This window comes from Coccinella septempunctata, chromosome 2, assembly GCF_907165205.1.
Source record: "Coccinella septempunctata chromosome 2, icCocSept1.1, whole genome shotgun sequence".
In the NCBI taxonomy this organism is placed as follows: domain Eukaryota; kingdom Metazoa; phylum Arthropoda; class Insecta; order Coleoptera; family Coccinellidae; genus Coccinella; species Coccinella septempunctata.
Genome location: NC_058190.1, coordinates 22,269,777 through 22,293,159, shown reverse-complemented (window position 1 = coordinate 22,293,159; position 23,383 = coordinate 22,269,777). Strand labels below are relative to the sequence as shown.

The 23,383-nt window shown below is 36.7% G+C and overlaps 1 protein-coding gene across 1 annotated transcript in view; it reads right to left on the bottom strand.

The window, feature by feature from the left end:
- LOC123307847 (neuroendocrine convertase 2) overlaps nt 1-18,735 on the bottom strand; it is a 114,791-nt gene extending 96,056 nt beyond the window's left edge. Inside the window, exon 1 of the mRNA XM_044890305.1 lies at nt 18,520-18,735. Within this exon, the coding sequence (XP_044746240.1) occupies nt 18,520-18,687 (168 nt within the window). The 5' untranslated portion in view covers nt 18,688-18,735. The remainder of the gene's footprint in view (nt 1-18,519) is intronic.
- Between the last annotated feature and the right edge of the window lie 4,648 nt (nt 18,736-23,383).

The following is a 23,383-nucleotide window of genomic DNA, read 5'->3' as shown; positions in this document are numbered from 1 at the left end:
TCAGCTTGTACACACCAAATGAATCAAGATTCGAATGTACGAAGTTTCACTTCAATCAGATTTTCATTATTATCACCTAAATATGATCAGATTTTTATCTATCTAGCAAGCGTTAATCAAATATATTATATGAAAAAAATTATTGGAAATGTCCAATATTCTTATATTTTCGTTCTGAATGGCGAGGAAGAATAATTACGAATTACTACTACTAAATACGTGCAAATCATCAAATGTCACGTACCTATTAGATGTGTAAACCGTAGAATATGGATTCCCAAATCATGATAAATGCTAAAAGCTTCATCGATTTTGTTATTTACATTGATGTATCAATCTCTCAGACAAAGAATGCTCCAATATTATCATGGCACGGGATAAAGTGTCGGAGTACCTACTTAACAACGATTGAGCAAGGCGTTAAGGTAGTCTTTAGGAAAAATACAATAGTAAATTCAATTTATACTGCTCCACGAAAGTTAAGGAAGTTCAGAAACTTTGTGACCGTTTCAACAGTTACCATCTCTCATTTATAAGAAATCAATGTTTACTCTCTTATGCGTTTCAAAGAATTTGAGATAAGTTATTGTTACAATAAAATTTGATTCATAATTTGAAAATTTGTTTTGCAATAAATGACTATACGTAAACTTCAGATGCGGTTGATGGTTTCGAGCTACTGCTCGGCTAGGTCACCAACCTTTGATGATCGAAAGCTGCTGAGTGAAGACTATGGAGAGTAGAGAGAAGGAGAACGATCGCTGCTTTGAGACCACAGATTTTTTGTCCCCTAAAATATGTACCAATAGGGTAGTTCATGCTTTTGCCAACAGGCGCGCTGGCCATCACGAGAGTGCGAAATTTTGATTTACACAAATCAAATTGTAGTTGGCTCGTTGGCTGAGTGAACTGTTTCCCTGGTGACAGATGATAGGAATCAAAAATTATAGAGTAGAAAGATAGGAAACGAAGCGACTAGAGTGATGCGAGCGCCATCTGTGTTTCAAATGTGTTTTTAAGGCCCTAAGACTGGTTAAAATTTTAATTCGAGGGACATATGAAATTTTGCGTGATGTCAGAGTCATATGGCCATTTTGATCAAACAGGTTTTGAATGTTTTGATTCTCGTATCCATAGACAACCTCGTATCGCCTTTTGCTTTTCAAGCCCGTTCTAGTTGCTGATTATTGAAATTTGTGTCTAATTTCTTGGAGAAAACCTCAAAATATCGTTCGAAAATTATTGTATAGTGAAGAACTGTGGATCAAATAAAAGGAATTTTACTAAGGAAAATGGGAATGTAAGTATTAAAACTGGTAACATGTGACGCGGTCATTCATTGATTTTTACTTTCAGTGCTACGAAGTGGATAAAATTTTCAGGGTGTAGAGGCCTGCAAACACTACTGACTACACCATGTGCAATAAACATTTTACTGCAAGTCGATTGAGAACTGTTCATCCACGTAAATTGTTGTATGCAGGAAGCATTCCTCGCATGAAGGGCTCATTTAGGGGAAATTATGACTTTTATACGTCCATTCAAAGATTCTCATTTGCCTTCAATAGGTGCGTTCGGCCAGTAGACTCTATCAGCACTTTTTGTTCCGAGTCGTTCGGGCACGCAGTTTCAGAAAAAAAAAGGCGAATTTTGGCGCTAGTGGTTAACTATGGTTAGGTTGTAGTTACTTGGGTAACCACATTTTGGCGAGGATAACCATGTAACTATGACGTTTTAATGACGTCACACGAAGTTAACCACGTAACCTTCCTCTTGAGTAGGGTTAATGGCGTGGTATGCCATTGAACTCTATGGGAACCCATAGAGTTCAATGTGGTATGTATTTCTATCTCTTTTCAATGAGTGAAGTGGAATATTGGACCATTGATGTCATAGACAAACTATTGATTGATGTTATGTGGGATCAGAGATATAGAATCTCTGTGTGGGATTCACAAAGTTTCGAAGAGATGGATGCTATAATCAAAGATTAACCTTCCTCTTCGATATAACGTTATTTTTATAAATAAAATCCAATTTCTGTACCAGACAGAAAATAAATAATAAGGATACTGGGAAAATAATCCGTTTAATTAATTTTTTCACTCGTTAAGCAAAACTGAAAATTTGAATTTGGTAATTTTGATTATTCTTAAGCTTATGAAGCATTATTTTTTAAGTATGCTGAGATCTTGGTCAGATTCAGAATTTTTGGATGATTTTTTGCTTTGATAGACTTGATAAAGCCCTAAGCTATTTGGCTTTTTGGACCCTATATACATAGTATATAGGGTCCATATACTATGTCAAGCAAAAATATGAATTAATGAGTATTTAGACAATCAAATGGAAAAATATATGTGTAGATAGTGAAATAATGAATCCTCAATGTAAAATCATTTTTATCTATAACAAACTCACAAATATAAAGGAGTGTAAAAAATGGGTATTTTAAAAGGCACGGTCACTAATAACTTTTAATATTACAGATCTTCCTTTAAACAAAGCAATGGTATTCTCAATTCGTGTCGTTTCAGAGTAGAAAATTGAAATGGTTCTTCTTGGCCCTTGAATTTCCACTATCACTACTGATATAAAAATTTTTGCTGCTCATTATTTGAGAAACATGAAGCTTAAGTTTCCAACTGGTGAAAGATATGTGTGAATTTGAATTCATATTCCATGTCTCTTTCCATATCATTCAGATTATCAGATGTTCATCGATATGGGCACATAAACCAATGTTTGCAGGGATAAACAAGTTTTCTATCAATTGGTACTTTCCATAAAAGTATTTATCTTCTCCTTGTTGAAACATATTTTGATATGCTCTTTCCTTATTCCTCTAACCTCCATTTATTAATTTATTTGGAAATCCATTAATCGAACAAATCAGACAGAACTGCCAGTTGACACCTTCCAATAAATGTCATCAGTAACTATGACGTCACACATAACCATAACCATAGTAAGCTGTGGTTACAGCACCAAAATTCGCCTATGGTGTCAATAGTTGTCGTTCGTTCTAGACGGAGTAGAGTTTTCGGAATCAACTCTATGAGCCCCAGCTCCCAAGGTGGGGCGCGAAAGAAGTTTGTGTAGAAGTAGGGTTATGAAACGAGACAAACCATAAAAAAACAACTTATAAACAAACTTTTCATAAAACTGTAGAATTTCCGCGTAATCCACACTAGGAATTATCTATTCATATACATTTTCGAACAAATTGCATTCAAATTCAAATTTTTCCCATGATTTTTGTGGTTGACATTTGTCATTCGTTCATTCAAAAATTGCCAATTTGTACAGGCTCCATTAGCCCTAGCTGATCTGTGATAAAACTCTAGTTCTACTCGCTCTGTACCGGTGTTTACTGGCCGAACGTAGTCAATATATTCAGAAATGCAAAAGTTTTATGGATTTCGATCATAGATAACCTATTTCGATTTGGGAATCGGGTGATTGTCAAATTGTCGTTTGGAAAGTCAAAGTTTTATGAAACCTTCTGTGAGTGTTTTATTCATTCGTCAATCAATTTGTATATTGTGCCATAAAGAGACCATACCATGAAGAAATCATAAAAAAGCATGAAGAAATTATACTGACGGGCTTGAATACAGGTCTTGTATACCTCTGTAAGGTTTTTTCAATTGTGGTTCTGAAAATTTTGTTAATAATATGTAAGTAACGGAAATGTGTATCCTATGACGGTAAATTGAATATTCGTTCATATCAATTTCTAATATAAATTGTACAAATTCAATTTGTAAATTTTTTATAGATTGCAAATAAATTTATCACATCCAACAGAGTATTCCATTGATACCAATCGATTCCAAACAATATTCAGATGAAAACTAACATCCTGGTTACAAAACAAAACCATCCTCTTGTTTTATCGCTCAGGATGTTTGTTTTCCGATCTCAACAAGGTCAATATTGAAAATCAATACAAAGAATAGAATTCGAATTTCGCGCCCCTCAATTATAAAACAGAAAACTGTTATTAAACAGTTTTTCTGTATTGATAATACGTTTTCAGCGCCATCTCATTGTCAAATGTGTTTTCACTGGCCAAAATGTAGTCGGTTTTTAGTACTAGCGATATGAGGGCGTTTCCTATCTTTCTACTCTATAATCTTTGATAGGAATATTATTATTTTCGATTTTTGATAAGAGAACAACATATGACCATGGTGAAATGTTGAAGCGTGCGCTAGTATAAGAGTGTTTTGGCATCGGAAAGAAAAGGAGAAGAGATAAAATTTCCGAGAGCATTTTTGGGAGAAAATTGGAAAAAACCTTATCTCAAGAATCAACTCCGAATCAATTTGTGTGTCAAGAGCACTTTTGCGATGAAGATATCAAAAAGATGATGGATTCATTATAAACGAAATCGAAATTGTCATCCCTCGTGAGAAGTTGACTCTTCTGAATAAGAATATCTAACCAATAAAACTACATGGTTCAGAAGTAAATATTCTTGAAGAATTTTGTTGGCATAACATAATATATGGTTTATATCGGCTCTCAGCTGAGTATTGGCAAAAGAATCTACTCTAATACCTAAGTGATGAATCTGAGACTGCTACCTTTTGTGGTCTTGATGTGTACTACTCCTCACTACGGATTTATATAATTTTGAAGATTACGGTAAACCAACTAACATAGCTGCTTTCAATAAACAATGATAATAATAATAATAAAAATAATAATTGTCTGGCCTGCCTGGCAGCTATCTGGTAGATGGCCTGCCGGGTAGCCATCGTAACGACGTAGACGGTGCAGCCAGCCACGCCTGCTGTCCGCAGTCCCATTCCTTTTTCCTCTCTCTTTCACATCCTTTATAGGGGTGCTCTTTCTGCTCTCATTTCTCTACCCCTCACCCAAACCGAGAAAGGGGAGCACAAACCCATGAAAATGGTGATAACGAGAAGCCTCGGAAACAAGTCGCTGCCTGGGGATCGTCAGGGCATGTCTGGAGCCGGCGCTGGACATGACAGCATGCGGGACGTCGGTGGCAGGATGTTGAGGAAGGGACTCCTGCTGCAAAAGAAGCTACAGCTCCAAAGCAACAACAGCAACCAACGAGTCCAATTCAATTGCCGACTCGAACCGCTGAAGGTGCTGCGCAGGATATTCAGCCAGTGCTCACCCAAGCGGGGTTAGTTAGAAAGCGCATGAAGTGGACAACGTCCATGAATGAAACTACATATTGTGCGCATATATAACTCCATCACGAGACTAGGGCAGAACACTAACAACTATAGGAAAAGGCTCCATGAGGAATTCTGCAACGCCTACCCAAATCTCAATGTCACTGAACAACGAGTGGCAGACCAGTACCGCGTAATTCTGAGAAATTAACTAATACCAACGGCCCGAATCGACGCAATTAAACGAGAACTTCAGCGTGCAATACAGAGTAACACCAACACCTCTGATGAAATTCACATGCCTGGGCAACAACAGGCAGAAGAAACTGATACTGAAAGTCCATCTTACAACGCAAGTGAGCCTGATCACCAGGACGATAGGGAAGAGCTCTACCGACAAGTTGACTCTGACATGAGGAGATACTTTGCCGAACTGGAAGGAACAGATCCTCTTCATCGAGTAGCACCTCCAAGACTCAATACATCCAAGAAACTGTCACTTATAATCGACATCTTGAATAAGGACGTTTTACCTGAATACCTACAAAACGGAAGTTCATTGGAATATCTGCATCTAGTTTTTCACTGTGCGGCGCTGACGACAGCGAAAACCATGGGGGCAAAAATTCGCCAAACGAACAATGATGGTCCAAAATTACACAAATTACACGCGCCAGCATGGCAGAAACGTCTTCAACACAAAACAGAAAGGCTAAGAAGAGACATTGGACGACTGACGGAGTACTTGAACGGGAATCGAGGAAGAAAGGTTGTGAAAGCTGCCAAAGAGATCATGGATCGAAACAGGACTCACACAGAACGAGAGACGGAGAATGCTACAGCTTACCATTGCCTCGACACTCTGAAACAAAAATTAAGTCTGTATGCAGAACACCTGAGGAGATATAAAAGCAATTATAGCCGGAAAAGAGACAATAAGAGAAGAATCTTTCTACCGGTCACTCACATCGTCGGATGGAGAAAATGGAAAGTTACCACCAAAGGAAGCCATTGAACAATTCTGGACCGAACAATTATCAACGAAACCTCACTTCAATGGAGATACCGGATGGATTGAAGATGAAAAATCTGAAGCTATAAAATATGAGCCGATGCAGCATGACATGATCACAATTGAAGAAGTAAAATCAGCTATCAGAGGACTGCACAACTGGAAAGCACCTGGGCCTGATGGATTACAGAATTTCTGGATCAAGAAACTTTGGATCATGCATGACAAATTGACCTCCGCAATAAATGATATCATTGAAAATCCTGAAAGAATGCCAGTATTCCTTACACATGGCACAACATACTTGTTACCTAAAGACCAAAGGAATACAGAAGACCCATCCAAGTACCGACCAATCACATGTCTTTCAACGATGTACAAATTAATCACATCGTGCATTTCAAACCGAATCCACAACCATTGCGAAAGGAATAACATCATCGCCATGCAACAGAAAGGATGCACCAAAGACAGCCGAGGGTGCAAAGAACAACTAATAATAGATTCAGTTATCTGCAATCAAGCGTTCTCCAAGCGAGGGAATCTTCACGCTGCGTACATAGACTACAAAAAAGCATTCGATTCTATACCTCACGAATGGCTCTTGACGATCTTGAAGATTTACAAGGTGGATCCCAATATTGTTAAGTTCCTGAAAAACGCCATGTCAACCTGGCGTACTAGTCTTCAAATGAAAGCAGCAGATTGCTCCATTACAACAGAACCTATTCCAATAAGACGCGGAATTTTCCAAGGAGACTAGCTGAGCCCTCTGTGGTTCTGCATGTCCCTGAATCCCTTGTCTCATAGATTGAATTCTACGGACTACGGATTTTCCATCAAGAGCGGCAGTAAAACTATGATGAAACTGAGTCATCTCCTTTACATGGACGACTTGAAACTCTTCGCATCTACCAAAAAACAAATGCAATTGATGCTAAAAATGGTGGAAGGATTCTCGGAAGACATCAAAATGAAGTTTGGACTAGAAAAATGTCGACTGCTAAACATAACGAGAGGAAAAATAGAAGATGGTACGTTCAAACTCAGGGAAGGTGCAGAAATTGAAGCATTAAAGGAAGGAGACACATACAAGTATCTAGGCATAAAACAGGCAAGAAAAATCAATCAGACCCAGATGAAGAAAGAATTAACGGAGGAGTTCACCCGAAGATTGAGGATAATGATGAGAACTGGTCTTAACAGCAAGAATCTGATAAAAGCGATTAACACCTACGCTTGCTCGGCGCTGAGCTATTCATTTGGTATTATCTCTTGGACGACCACCGATTTAGCAGCTTTACAGAGAAAAATAAGGACGATGCTGACTAAACACAATAAACATCACCCCAAAAGCTCAATAGAACGGACAGAGCTGCCACGACATCTTGGGGGTAGAGGAATTGTTGATTTGTCCAACCGTATGTCCCAGGAAATTGAAGGACTTCGAAAATATTTCTTGAGCAAGGCAGCTTCGTCAGAACTCCATCGAGTAGTTTGTGTTGCTGATAGTTCTACACCATTAAAGCTACAACAGGATCACTTGGAAACCGTCGAACACTCTGCAGAAAGTAAAATGCAGAAACTGATTGGCAAACCTTTGCATGGGAGGCACCAGAACGAGGCCAACCATGATTACGTCGACATATCTGCGTCGAACTACTGGTTGACTTCCGGAAGGTTATTTCCTGAGACAGAGGGCTTCATGCTCGCCATCCAGGATCAGGTGATTCCAACAAGAAATTACATGAAGTACATCGCCAAGGATGCCTCAGTGGCGGATGATAGCTGTCGTTATGGCTGTGCGACACATGAAACTATCCAGCACATCACCGGGGGATGTCAGAAGTTCACGGAGTACAGAAATAGACATGATGCTGTTGCCAAGATTCTTCACCAAGAATTGGCACTAAAACACCAACTTCTAAGTTCGAAAAAGGTTCCTTATTACAATTACCATCCGGATGCTGTATTGGAAAGTGAACATCACAAGCTATACTGGGATCGCACGGTTCTCACAGACCGGAAAATAACCCACAATAGACCAGACCTCATATTGCTCAACAAGGATGAGGACAAAGCACTATTCATCGATGTGGCGATTCCAAATAATAACAATCTTCTAGATAGGCACACTGAAAAAATTTCAAAGTACAGAGATCTCGAGGAGCAAACCAGGAGACAGTGGAAGCTGAAAGATGTCAAGACCATCCCTATTGTCATATCATCTACAGGCCTGATACCGAAGAAACTACTAGAGAACTTGAGGAAACTTCAGCTGGATGAAAATATCTATAAAGTCATGCAGAAGGCGGTACTGCTGGGAACGGCGAGAACTGTACGCAAGTACATGGGAAATTCAGAGGAACATCGTCTGCTCCGACAGGAGGTGCGGGTGGAGCAGGAATCCAACCTACAGCAGGGAGCCGAGGAGCGACCCGGACCCGACCACCACCACGAGCCCGAAAACCTGGAAAGGGCTCCAACAGAGCTTAATCCTTTTGATATCTGAGATATCTGGGATAAGTGAATTTTCCTCTGGAGAGGAGTGTGAAAGCCGCAAGGCTAAAGTCATAAGTAGTTTATTTCCTACAGGATACACTCCCAATTACAGGAAAACACAAAAAAGAAAAATTGAGAATACAGATACATATTGAAATGGTGCACAAAGTAATATAATACAAAACAAATTAACAATCCTCACAAAATTCAGGTGTGGCGCGATAAATAGGTCTGCACTATGGCCCGAGGAGAGTCGAAAAAAATGTCACATACATTGGCGAGCGAATTGATTATTCCACAAGCATAATTTATAGGAGATCGAGAACTGGCGTTTGTTCTTCCCGTCCCACAGTAAAAGACCATGTCACTCCTAGAACCCAAACGGGGAACCAGAAACGGAAGACAAGACAAAAGCTCTGGACAATCGATTTTTCGACTAATAATTTTGCATATGAATAAAAGTGCACATATATTCACCCTATCCGTAGTGGATACGGTACCGAACCTAAAGAGCAAGTGACTATTGTCATAGCCTATGGGAGGATACACACCGTCCTGCCTTCACATTAAAAACTTGTAAAATTTTCGCTGCACCGACTCAATGCTCTTCCTATGACACTCATATATGGGTCTCCAAACGATGCTACAGTATTCCATTCGACTTCTTATTAAACAATTAAATAGGGCTATCAAAGTATTTGAGTTCTGAAAGTTTCTAGTGTTTCGAACTATAAATTCATAGGTTTTATTGGATGAGAGTATCAACTGTCTCATATGCGGCACAAATGAACAACCACGGTCACACACAATCCCCAGATCCCTTATCTCGGTTATTCGAGATAGCATTGTACCATTGATGCAATAATCGAAATTGACTACCATTCTCTTCCTTGTGTATGTCATAGCATAGCATTTAGATATATTCAAACTCAATCTATTGTCTTCGCACCATGTTGATAGGTTATCAAGTGCTGCCTGTAGCTTAGCACAATCAGTGAGACTGAGTATTTGGAGAAAAATTTTAAGGTCGTCCGCGAATAACAATACTGATACATCAATTACATCCACTACATCGTTTACAAACAGGAGAAAAAGTAATGGTCCAAGGTTGGAACCCTGCGGGATTCCAGATGTCGCCACAAAACTCCACAGAACAGTAACCCTCAATCTCAACACGACATAGCCTGCCAGACAGATATGACCTGATCAAATTGATCAGTTTAGGGCTGAAGCCAAATTTATTCTTCAACTTATTAATCAAAATACTATGATCTATCCTGTCGAAAGCCCTCTGTCGAAAGTCCGTATAAATAACGTCTACCTGACCTGATTTATCCAATGAACCCAGCACCCTCTCGAAAAATGAAACAAGGTTAGTTGTCGTCGATCTTTTGGACACAAATCCATGCTGGCTGTCAGTAATTTTGTTGCGGACAGAGGGAAAAATAGAATTGTAAAGGATGATCTCGAATACCTTCGAAAAATTCGACAAGATGGAAATGATAAACAAAAGTAGGTACAATTTTTTTGATCAGTGATTTCTTTTGAATTTCATTGATTTCGACTTGCACTTCATTGCATATAATTCAGAAAACTCATATTTAATATAGATTTGAAGAAAGGTATTTGAAAAATCATGATGACACATAACCTTAAATGAAATGAAGGCTGTTCATTTCAAATTGACGCTTGAATCCCCACCTCTTATCGATACCCGCTGCAATCGCAGCGACACCTATCCTACGTTTCCCGTTTTCGGGGACACATTTTTAGTACGTCGATCGTTCTCCTTCTCTCTACTCTCCATAGTGAAGACTATGAAGTAGAAAGATGGGAAACGAAGCGACTAAAGTGATGTGAGCTCCATCTGTGTTTTCCTTTGAAGGACCTAAGACTGTTTAAAATATTAATTCGAGGGACAATTTCAGAAACATATGAAATTTTGTGAGATTTCAGATGGCCTTTCGATCAAAGAGGATTTGAATGTTTCGATTCTCATACCGCCTTTAGTTTATCAAGCTCATTCTAGTTGCTGATTATTGAAATTTGTGTCTAATATTTTTGTAAAAACATCAAAATATCGTTCGAAAATTATTTCATTTCGAAGAACTGTCGATCAAATAAAACTAATCTTACTAAGGAAAATGGGAACGTCAGTATTAAAACTGGTAACATGTGACTCAGTCATTCGTTGATTTTTATTTGAAGTGCTACGAAGTTAATCAAATTTTCTGGGCATAAAGGCCTGCAAACACTACTTACTATACCATGTGTAATGAGCATTTTACTGCAAGTCAATTGAGAACTGTTTATCCACGTAAATTGTTGTATGCAGGAAGCATCCCTTGCATGAAGGGCCCATTTAGGGGAAATTATTCTATACGTCCATTCAAAGATTCTCATTTGCTATTCCTTCAATATTTTCACTATTCAGAAATGCAATAGCTATTTATGTAACAAGTACAGGGTGGGCAAATTTCGATGTTTTAGCACTACAGCTTTTAAACCAGAGGTGATAGACAAAATCTGATACCCCATTCTCGTTCTCTTTTACTGAGAAACTAACAAGAGTAGTAGTCATTTTTGGCCACCTTCTTTTGTTTAGGAGTTATAAGCGAAAATTGGAAAAATGGCGATTTCGAAATAAATTTATATCTCCGCTAATACTAATGATAGAGCTCTTAAATTGAAACATTATACAGGCACTTTTTTACGTAGAATCCAGTGGCGTATTCGCCTTTTTAGCAGGATTTTTAATTACGAAGCTATGACCCAAAGTTATGTTTCTTTAATTGGGAACACCACATTTCATTGCAATTTTTTGAAAGCTTAATTTTTACTGATTTCAAAAATATATAACATCATAGGGTTTGTATCAATATAAATAATAGAAAATGGTCAAAAACCTGTAATGTTTCAATTTCAGAGCTCTATCATCAGTATTGGCGGAGATATAAATTTATTTCGATTTCACTATTTTTCCAATTTTTGCTTATAACTCGAAAACAAAAGAAAATAGCCAAAAATGACTACTACTATTGTTGGTTTCTCAGAAAAAGAGAACAACAATGGGGTATCAGATTTTGTGTATCTCCTCTGGTTTAAAAACTGTAGTGCTAAAACATCGAAATTTGCCCACCCTGTACATAAATTAGGTGTTTATGGACGAGTCCAAAAGTTTATGGCAGAGCGAGCAAAGCGAGCGAGCCATTTAATACAATGGGAAATAACAGAAATCCCAACAATTGGCACTCCAGAGGATCTGGAATGTAACTTTTTCCTAAAAAGTGCCTTTCCTACGATGTTATTATTTATAGTAATGTCATCATTGTTTACATTTTGGGAAGACATACGTCATACCATAGGCAACTTGAGGACGAACTTTTTTGAACGCTAGTTATAATTTGACAAGAAAAACGAATTTAAAAAAAATGACTAGTATCTATTCAAGGCATTCTACGTCACTGATGGATGTGTGCACCGTGCACATTTTCGTTTCATTAAACGAGATTAATTTCCGAATCGTCTTTTTTTCATAAAGTTTCTATGCATAATAGTCTTTTAAGAGCTTAATATTCGTTTAATGAAACGGTGCATATGGCCATAGTTTTCAAAGGGTCTATTTTTCTATCGTGATTCTTAGTCGAATCTTTCACGTGGTGAATGACTAATGAAAAATGGATTTTTGAGAAAACTGTAAATTCTTTAATTTGGAATATTTATACGTCTTTCCATGCATCACATTCTGTGCTTATCTCAATCCTTTCCGTGAAATCAAGGAAGAGTAAATGGAAATTCTGCATTTTTCACGTCCATGTTTGAATAATTAAGTACCTATTATTCGAAAGGCGTTGGACAGAATTTCAACAGATGAATTATGATTTTGCCAACGTTTCGGAACCAGCAAATGGAAATACAATTCCGATATAAGTAAGTATTGTCGACTGCAACCCAGGTACACCAACAATACAAATATTCCAATATAGTGAATTCGTATATTCACGTTTTTTAATTAGGTTAAATAGTTTGAGTTTGCACTAAAACAATAAATGTAATATAAAATAAATTCTTAGGAATGTCAGTAGATACTGCAGTAGTAAAAAGTTATGACATCTTAGTTTTACTAATAACTCAAAAAAAAGTACCGTAGCAGGCTACGGTTTTCACCATTTCTTTTTTTATAGAAATAGAGCTCGGAAACGAAGAATCCCCTCACTGGACGTCGAATTTTGGATACCCTATATAGTGAATTGTGCAAACTTAGCTCGAGCTTTCGGACATCCGAGAGCTATCTGGCGGACTGGATATTTATGACCATTGCGGCTTTCAGCTACGGACGAGTACCATAGTTTGTTTCCAGCTTTAAAGCCGATGCGATTTGTAGAAATCATAGCATTTTCATTGAAACGTGATCTTTATATTTCAAAATTGATTTTTTCGGCGTACAGCGTGCTTCACGTCATTACATTTTGTGAATAATTGTTCTTTGATCAAAATGAAAAAATATAGGTAGGTATGTAGGTACCATCGAAAAATTTAGCTATAATAGGCCAGTTATTCAGGAAAAACCATTAGAAAAAATATCAATTCTGCAAATTCGAATGGCTTCAGAACTCACCTAATTATATAAAAATAATCGCTGACCTTTTTTTTCTATTTGAACTTTCGGTTTTACCGAAAACGACAAAATTTTTCTTGCACAATATAGGAACTTTTTTCATATTTGCGGAATACTAAATCGCTTTTCAATTCGAATATTTATTATTATGCATCCCAATAAACACCTTGATTGAAGGTTACTCGTTGAATTTTGTAACGTTATTTCGAAACCTAAATACTACCATACGTTGATTTAACATAAAATCAACTTTTATGATTCAGCTGGTTACTGAATCCACTAACATGAAACGTTATTATATTTCAGTACGCCCTCAACCTGGATTCAATAGGAAGTGAGAAACATTATATTAAAGTTGAATACAATTCCATAGCAACTCGTTACCGTAGTCACGAATATGAAACAGGCATAGACATAGAGACATGGACTGAGCAATGTCAGCATGAAATTGGCTATTTATTAGAAAGAGAGAAAAGCTCGTCGGGATATACCTTTCTCTTTTTTGTTCACATAGGTGAGGTGAGTGTAGACCAATCAAAATTCTAGAAACAGACAACTGCATTCCCGACGTGTTTTTCTCTCTGTCACTTTTTTTGACCGTATTTCATGCATAGATATAAAGGGAAGGCACAGTCCATGTCTCTATGTCTATGGAAACAGGTAATGGGCAGAAAAACAAATAAAATTTTATTTTAGAATCAACATTTAAATTTCGTATTGTAGCAACATTAGCAACACGTTACTTCAATCGAATGGCAGCGTTATATTCTCGTAGAATTTTCATTCCATAAACATTGTCCGCTACGTTACTATAACACTAGAACGAAACGTATTTCCTTATGACGTTTTCCTGGTTTCTTAACGTAGCGTTACTTGAAGAACTCAACGTTACTTCCACGTATCTGAGTTTATTGGGATATAATGGTAGTTTTATATTTATTTCGGACAATTTTATTGAAAATAATCTAGGTAACTCAAAATCTAAATTCGTGAAATTGATCCATGTTGTTAATGGTTCAATATAGTTATTTTCCTATCAAGTGCGGAAAGTGATACTTGCCCGCACGAAACTGCCGTTGCCCGAAAGATGCGAAGCAGAGTTCGGGTAAGCAGTTGAGTGCGGGCAAGACACTTTACGCAAGAGTTAGGAACAATATTTTTTCTACAAGCGCTTGAAATATATAAATATATCCATTTCACGAAACAGATCATATCTCATTTGATTAATTCATATATAATGACAGACGTAATTCTGCTTGTCATTACTATGGGTTTCTCATCGTTGACGTTCTATGCATAGAAACATGATAGAATTTAATTTACTCTATAATATTTGCGTGTGGGAAAAACCCCTGCTAATCCATTCCCGCACGCAAATGCGTGCGGGAAAGAAATAGCAGGCGTTTTTCCCGCACGTTTTGGGAAAGTGACTCTTTGCAACTTGGAAAAGTACTTTATGTCAAATATTGAAATTTCACGTAGGTATCTATTCTATGATTTATGCACTTTCAGCGGTATTGAAATCGTCTGTAGGTTTTCGAAGATGTAGGAAAAATCATTAGGTGTACATACTCCGAGCGTGTCAAATTAAGAAACTGTATATGCCTTACGTGTCTCTAATGATAAATTCATATTAATCTGACAGTTTTCGTGGTTGGGCTGTCCGTGTGGAAGAGTTGAAAATATTGAAAAAAAAATTTCCAAAGTGTCAGATTTTTAGAGGATATGTTAATTGGGCGCAAAGGAAGCTACTTTTCAAGAGACTAACAATTCGGACGTGACGCAAGGTCAGAGTGGTCCTTTGAAAATACAAAAAAAAAATCGTTACGTGTACATACTCGAGGGTATCAGATTTTTATACAGATGGTTAATCTCGGTGTTGCAGACGTGTTGTCCCATTAATCTAACACAAATCAGGGGGGAAAGGGGAAAGGTTTCCTCAGTCTGACAGTTTGAAGATGATGATAACGAGGCATTTTTTTGAAATATCTCCCCTTCCTGTATCTCTAATCGTTTCTGTATTCGTTGTGCAAGTTGTAGATAATAAAATTCTATACAACTTTTATCTGAAGCAATCTTACATACTTTTAACCGTTTTCGAGCTAGAGGGTGATGAGAGCGAGAAGCTTAGCTACAAGCTACACTTGCGAAAGGCCAAGGTCAACGTAGAATCCCACCCAGTCTAAGGGAGATCGGCCACCGAATGCGAAGTTGAGCGAAGCTGAGAGTTTTCAATGCTAAATAATGAGCTACGTCACTCGATTAGTAGCTTGTCGATTATATTAGTACTGAAAATGCTCAGCTTTGCGCAACTTCGCATTCGGTGGCCGATCCGCCTAAGGCGGATCGGCGAGTGACGTAGCTCATTATTTAGCATTGAAAACTCTCAGCTTCGCTCAACTTCGCATTCGGTGGCCGATCTCCCTAATATAGAGTCATTCGGGGTAACTGAGCGCAGTGGGTAAGTGTGCGCAGTGCGTATATCTCGACTATGCAATGTATGAAAGAGGGGTTCATTTGGGTGAAGCAAGGGCGCAGAATCGCCATATTAGTTTTTCATAGGAGTGCGCCGTGCCATGTTTCTTTAACTTTTTATTTGCAATCAATCAAATTTACTAGTTTTCTTGTTAATTTTTAGCATGTCTGCACATTCTGCCAGGTCCAAGTTCCGAGTCCCTCAGTGTTAAACAATATTTTATTCGATCATGGGCATATTAATCTAAATATATAATAAAAAATTTTAGGTTCTCTTAGCTGCTCAACTCTATAAGAACGTCAATTCAAATTTTGGCTTACTGGGGAAAGTGTGCGCGGGTAAGTGTGCGCATAGATTCATTATATGGGCATTAGTTCAGTGAGGAATGAATTATGACATTGTTGATTTTCTTGGTTGAGACTCGATTTCATTTGTCATTCCTATTTGTTCAGAAAAATATGAGGAGCCACAAACAGGGGAATGTATCAAGTGTTGTGTTCACCAGGAATGGTGGCACGAACAATAATGCACTTCTTGTAAACAGGCGCTTCTGTATTGACAATAAACAGCATTTCTCTAATATTGCAACATTTTGATGACATTATTTTGTAATTTGTTTTGATTATGTGGTTCACTAAGCACTGCGTTCACTTACCCCGTGAGGGTGCGCACACTTACCCGCAATACGGGGCATGTGAACGCACTCCGACTTTCTCTATTAAATTCTTTCTTGCGGAAAGAAAACGTTTTTGTTTGTTTGCTTTTTGATGTTTGATGTTTGATGATATGATAGAAAATTCTCTATCTTATGAATATGTTTTAATTCTCCTAGCTTCAACATTTGAAACAGGGTATGGCTTGAAAGGCAAAGGTGCGCACAGTTGCCCCGAATGACTCTACTCGTACGTTCACCGCTATCGCATGCTTCGGACGAAATTTGCAGAAAATGTTATGCTCTACAACTTTTATAATGGAAAAGAAATCTTCAGAAAGCTTTCTGCTCGATCTGTCTACCTTTTTTGATTCCTAATAATATAACATATTTATATTTACCCTTTCTTGACTTTGATTTAAAATTTTCAACATATGCCTGAAGATGACCCTATTTTTGTGAGTGTCGAAACATATGTCGCGATTTTAATAAAGAAAATTTGGATCAGACATGAAGATTTCTTTTCCATTATCAAACACCTCCAACGAATAAGATGGATAACAGATTTGATGACTTTTATAATGATTTTTTATAAACCCAGGAAAGGATATAATTCAAAAAAACTTATTTTTGTGACCATTATGGCCAATTTTTATTGTTTCGGCTTCCTGAAACTGTCAGATTATATTTTTTCCGTTATTTTTGAAGCTTCAAAATAAGAAAAAAAGCCACCATGCTCGAGAATGTACACGTGATGTTTTGTTTTTGCAGATTTGGGGTTTGGCGCCCTCCCACACATTTTCGTCACGCTTAAATTGTCAGATAAGAGAAGATATACTTTTCAACATGTGATTAACCACATATATCTCGATCTGACAAGCTCAAGTATGATATGTACAATGTTTTTTTTTTACTATTCTGAGAAGCTGTCCAAGACAATTACCCCTATATACCTACAGGTCTTATTTTTGGTAGAGGTACTGTACAGGGTCCACGGTATCTCCCCTTATTAATCTGACAAGCACGAGTAAATCTCGAATTTCCCTCTTGGGCTCCCCAACTACCAAGTATGGTATTCAACCACATACAATATCGTATATTTTTGGAATTCAGGTCTTAAATTTCCTCTGGGGAGTTAAAACAAATGAATTAGAGTAAATATAAAACCATCGTTACATTTATACGTATATCCGAATTTGAATTTATTGAGCGATCAGAAAATATGAAAACATTTTTAGTGAGTAAGTAAATGAAGTAGGTACTGAAAATTTTTGCCTTTTTCATTCAATTCCTGAAACCAGTCGAATTGAAAGAATTTGTCTTTTTTTAACGTTTTTCAGTAAGAACTATCCATATGTTAGGTAGTTTTTCTGGTAGCGTATTTGGATACACCGTGAAAATATCATATTGATGGTTTACTTTTCAATTTTGGTCAAATCTTCAAATCCAGAGTGAGCCGTTTACCTGAAACACACTTCACCTGTTTTAGCCGAATTGTTTCATCTTTCCCACACTATGAGGGACTGAATTTTCTTTCATAATCGTTGATTTAGCTAGTGTTTGTGTTTTTGAAGGAAATATCAGATCACAAATCGTTCACTATAATTTTCTTACTATAGTCAACTTAACAATATTAGTAATCTGTTGTACATCAACAGCTGGGTCACCCTATACATATGTTAGCGACTCACATTCAATCGAACTTTTTCCTTAATTTTACTCTTTTTCCCATTTCCCTTCAATTTCAATCTCTAAAGAGATGTTGTGCTATGGAGAATAAATATATTGTTTCTATATTTTTTAAATTCTCCTAAATTAAGAAGTATGTACCCTACGGCTGAGTGAATATTTTATGAGGTTTATCCATCAGCATTTTTGGAAGAAGATTTATTAGGTCACTTGTTCACTCTTATTCGAGATGTATGTTCAATATGTTCTGAAATATAATTACATGAATTTTTCAAATTATATATAGGTATTTTCACGAAATATTGAATTCAAAAACAAACACTGACATAATTTAATTGGGCCTTTTCCGTCAATCCAGAATCAGCGCGAAAAGTGACATCGCAAAACAGCTGTTTACTTCATCAGAGCACTTACCGGACCCATGCTGACAAATCCGTGCCGTTGGGCAATTTTGTGAGCTTCGTCTTTGTCGACATCCTTCTTGAACCTAACCAAAAATGAATTACTGAAAAGATCTGTGCCACTTGCGATTCCTATGATTGTTACAAGAAGTAAATGCTGAAGCCTCGTATTCAGAGGCATTGTTGTGTCAGATGCCACAACGAAACTGAATGGCCGTTCAGTTTTCCGATTCAGCGTCGAATTCAGCGCCACGGCGTTGCTTACGTAGACGCCATCGATTTTCCACGGCCAGTGAGGAACTCGGTAATGAATCAGATTTGATATCTTTTGGATACGTTGACGAAGTTATCTAAGAAAGTAATTGCTAGGAGATGCGTCCGACAGAAACTGGAGTTGATAATTAGATACGTTGGCGAAAGAAGAAAGTGGGCTACAACCAAGATGAGCGGCACGAAAGAAAATATAGAATTTAACAGGTTGTTGAGGGTTTTGATGAAGCAATTTAACTTGAATGAGCTCGTAAAAATGGAATCGATATTGTTTTGTGGTTTTACGGATTTACCTCAGCAGTATCATCCAGTACTTACCCGAAGCCTAAATCGTAAATTCGATACATAAAATAAAGATATAATCACTTATAACAATACAGGAAAACAAGAGCTGTATTTTAAAAAACCAGTAATAAATGGTTGAAACTATTTTTCATTGTTTTAAAAAGAATAAATTAAAAGTGAATCGTTCTGTCACATACCGAAATTCCATTTGATATGGCGAACAATAAATGTTCTCAATATTATAAACTTTCATTATCTCTAAGGCGTAGAAGGACCACATAATGTTTTGAAAATATTTTTAATTCAATTCCGACTGCAATCTTGAAATTCTATTGAATTTCAATTCAAAAGTCTAACAGCCAGTTTCATAATCTCCTTAATTTCAGAGCTTCCCTTAGGCCTACTAAAAATGACACTAAAGAAAGCTTGAAGCTTAAAGGGATGATTTGATTATGAAACACTGGCCGATAGGTCACAACCAACCTGGCCCTACCTGACTACGACCATGATTCATGATTCCCCAAACACATGTAACTAATGACAATTTTTTTTCAATAAGATACATTAATTACAATATTTATTTTAAAAAACGTGAAAGCTAATTCCTTTCATAAATATCTCAAATAAATATTGTAATTAATGTATTTTATTGAAAAAAAATTATCATTTCATTCGATAAAACCGTTTCTAAGATCTAAAAATAACATATGGATATTTTGTAGAGAAGCAACCTGTATTTCAGGAACTGATCCACGTCGTAATAGAAATAGAACTCCCTGTAATTCTGTAAAAGAACAGAATAAATAAATAAAAATAAATAAAATTTTGTCAAATTACGAGTGCAAAGTCGGAATTTTATTGAATTCCAACGACTCCGAATTTCGTTAAATTCCGTTTTCAAATTCGAAATTTAAAAAGATTTTTAAAATATAATGTGATCCTTCTATGCCTCCGTACAATTTAAAGTATCTTCACTTCAAATTACTCGTGTCTATTATCGATCGAAATTCAATCTGGGAGGATTTTGCATTATCTGAAACTTTTTAGGGTTCTTACTCTCAAGCTCTGGAACAAAATCAATCAAAAAATTGAAATATAACCGATTTGCTATTGCGTAAATTCTTGCACTAATTTGTCAGGAGCAAATAAAGTAGAAAAATGTTTTGCCTGACACTAAATGAACTGAAAAAATGAACTTTGAAATTATAATTATGTATAGCAACATTTCGGTGTCTATATCAGACTCCTTCTTCAGACAAAGGTAAATTTCTGAAAATTTTTTGAATTGTAGCTTTAATTTGACAATTAATTTCGAATAAAAGCAAGCAGATTCTAAGTAAAAAAGTGCATGTAGAAGGTTCAAGTTTTAGATCTAACTTCAAAGACAAAAAAGTTTTGAGAACTTTCCGAAATCGTCATAATCTCATTTTTCGCTAATAACTCAAAAATGAGCAATCGTAGGAGGCTATACGGTTTTCGCCACTCTTTATTTCTCTGAAAAAGAGCTCGAGAATGTGTCGCCCGTTGTCTGCTAGCTGCTATAGTTCTCGAGATCCCTTCAGCGGACAACGAATTTTGCCCCCTGTGCTTTGTAATGTATCTTTTATGAAGCAAATACAGTAACAGCTTACATCATTTGTATCTAATTTCAATATGAAGTTTAAAAAGAATTCACAGCTCGACTTTGCATACTTTTAAACACTTTTTTACGAACACACAGTATGTGCTGAGGGTTTAAAATGAGGAAATATTGAACAGAATTCAAAATAATTCAGAATCTCGGCAAAGGACAATATATATATTATCACTGAAGGAATAAAAACAGGACCGCATTCCGAAAAAATGTGAAAATATGAATTCGTCCGGTTCCTATTCCCTTGTGACAAGTGTGCCATGTGCCATGTGAAAATTGAATTTATTTGTTTCTTATTTGTAAACGTCAGTTTCCAAAAACACAATATTAATCAAGAAAGTTCATTTTATCAACTCAATAACGTGTAAAACTGACAGTTAACTTGCAAAATTTTTACAAGTTAGTAGTATTATTTACATTAGAAAATTTTGTTTTATCGTCATATATGTTGAAAATCATGGTACAATTGTTATTTCCAGTAACACAGATATTTGATGATGAACGAGTTGATACTGATGATGATGAACCATCTGTTGATTCAGAAACTGCTGAACTCGAGGACTGCAGAACATTTGTACTCTCCTTACTACCAAATAATTTGCTAGACATTTCGATTTTTTTGTTGACCGAATCATCGACATAACTCATCGCAATTTCGGTGCTCTTCCACCCTCCTGCACGCTTTAGTGCTAAAATATCTCCACCCGAATCCGCAACCATAGTGGCTCCAGTTCTGCGAAAATAGTGGCCGGTGTATAACTCTGGGTCTTTTAAACCAAACCTAAATATTTCGCTATTTGCTTTGGGACACCACCAATATTGTGCTGGCCAGCATTAAGGGAAATGCACTTTCCATGTCGGTATGTCAAAAAAAATCTTAGGCTTTCTGTTCCAGGAGGCCGAAGATTTACATATTTTCTGTATAACATGCAGGGCTTGAAGCTGCAGCCATAATCGGTTATGGTGAATCTTCTTGTTGTTAAATTTTTTGTTTGCCGCAATGTTACAATAACGTATTTTCCCATATCTTCTACATCATTCATGTTTGAGGAGAGAATTTCGTCACATCGACAACATCCAAAAATCCCAAATATTGTTACAATTTTCGCCAGCAACCTGGTCATCAGGAGCATGTAAAAGAAATTGTTCAGCCTCTTCTTTACTTAATACCTTGGCCTTTTTTGGCGTATAACGCTCATTTTATCCTTTCAGAAACGCTATATTACCTTTTGAAATGTGCAAATGACAACTAAACGTCATATTTTTCAATAAATTTTTTAAGGAAAACAAACCTGCGAACAGGGGCATTTTCTTTCATTTCCAAGCAGCTTTTCAGCATAGACCATTTTGCCCATAAAGTATTAGGGCTGAATCTAGCTGATAGTTGATTCAAGTAGACCAACAAAACATCTTCAGTTACCCCAATCACTATTTTTGTTTTGCCACTTTTTGAAGTCGTCGTATTCTCGCTCGTACCTTGAAGCTGATTTTGCAGGTAATAAACTTGAAGCTACACTGCTGGCTGCCTCAATAATTTCTTTTGGTACATTCATTTTCGCCTCCGCCAAAACAAATGTAAAGAAAAATAAAGAGATATGTTCATGGCAACGCTTCCATAGCTTACGACATTTGCGACAAATTATTGTGATTTTTTTGGAATTTATCTAACCTTTTTACAAATGAGAAAAAAATTAAATATAAAACAATACACGCAAGGTAACGGGTTTTACTGGCTCAAGGAGGTAACTGACTCGCCTGCGGCACGTCAGTATAATACTTTATTCGCCAGTAAAAACCCTCTATACCTTGCTAGTAATGTGCAGTTTTTCATGACAATAACAAAATTTCTGTCAGGGATGTGAAAAATATAGATTTTTTGGAGCTTGAAAGGAAAATCATGATATTTTGAGTACTGCCTGTAGATATTGAACCGTTTGGAAGAGTTTTCTGATGTGAACAAACCTGTAAAATTTGATCGACATCGGACCTAGCTTTCCAGAGTTAGAGCTATGGCAAATTTAGGTCAATATTCATGAATCACCCCATTTCTTCGAAACTAATAGTCTTAGCCTTAAGATACAAATCAAGCAAGTTTTATGGAAGCCCTGGATGACCTGCATTCACCATGGTGCTATGGCCCACGACTCATGAAACACCCTATGCCTATATGTCTCTTGAGATTTCAAGATAAAGAATATATCATCACATGGAATTGAAGCATTTTTTCTTAGATATAGATACCTTAAAACACCCATCCGAGAGAGAATAATCTTTTTACTTACTCAAGATGTTTCGTTTATATTTTCTCCATCAAAAACTAAGTCAATTCACTCTTAACATTAGTTCCTAGGTTTCATGCAAGAAATAATCTGTGAAATATCATAGGAATTTGTGCGTAGGTACAGTCAACCACCAATTTCCTTGCTCGATATTATTTCACAATTGAGCCTCTTCAAATGAAGTATTTCCAAATACTGTTGATCTTTGTTAATGAAACTGATGAACATAACCTATCATTGTAGTCACTTTTGAAAGATCCTCATTTTGAACTTAACTTGTTCGCCACCTTGCATACACTATCATGAATTTTCCTCGAAAACCATCTGGAGGAATTTGTGATTTTCAATATAAAGTTATAACTATTAATTGAGGGGCTCAGAACTGAAGTGAACCAAGTCCATTCAGCCTA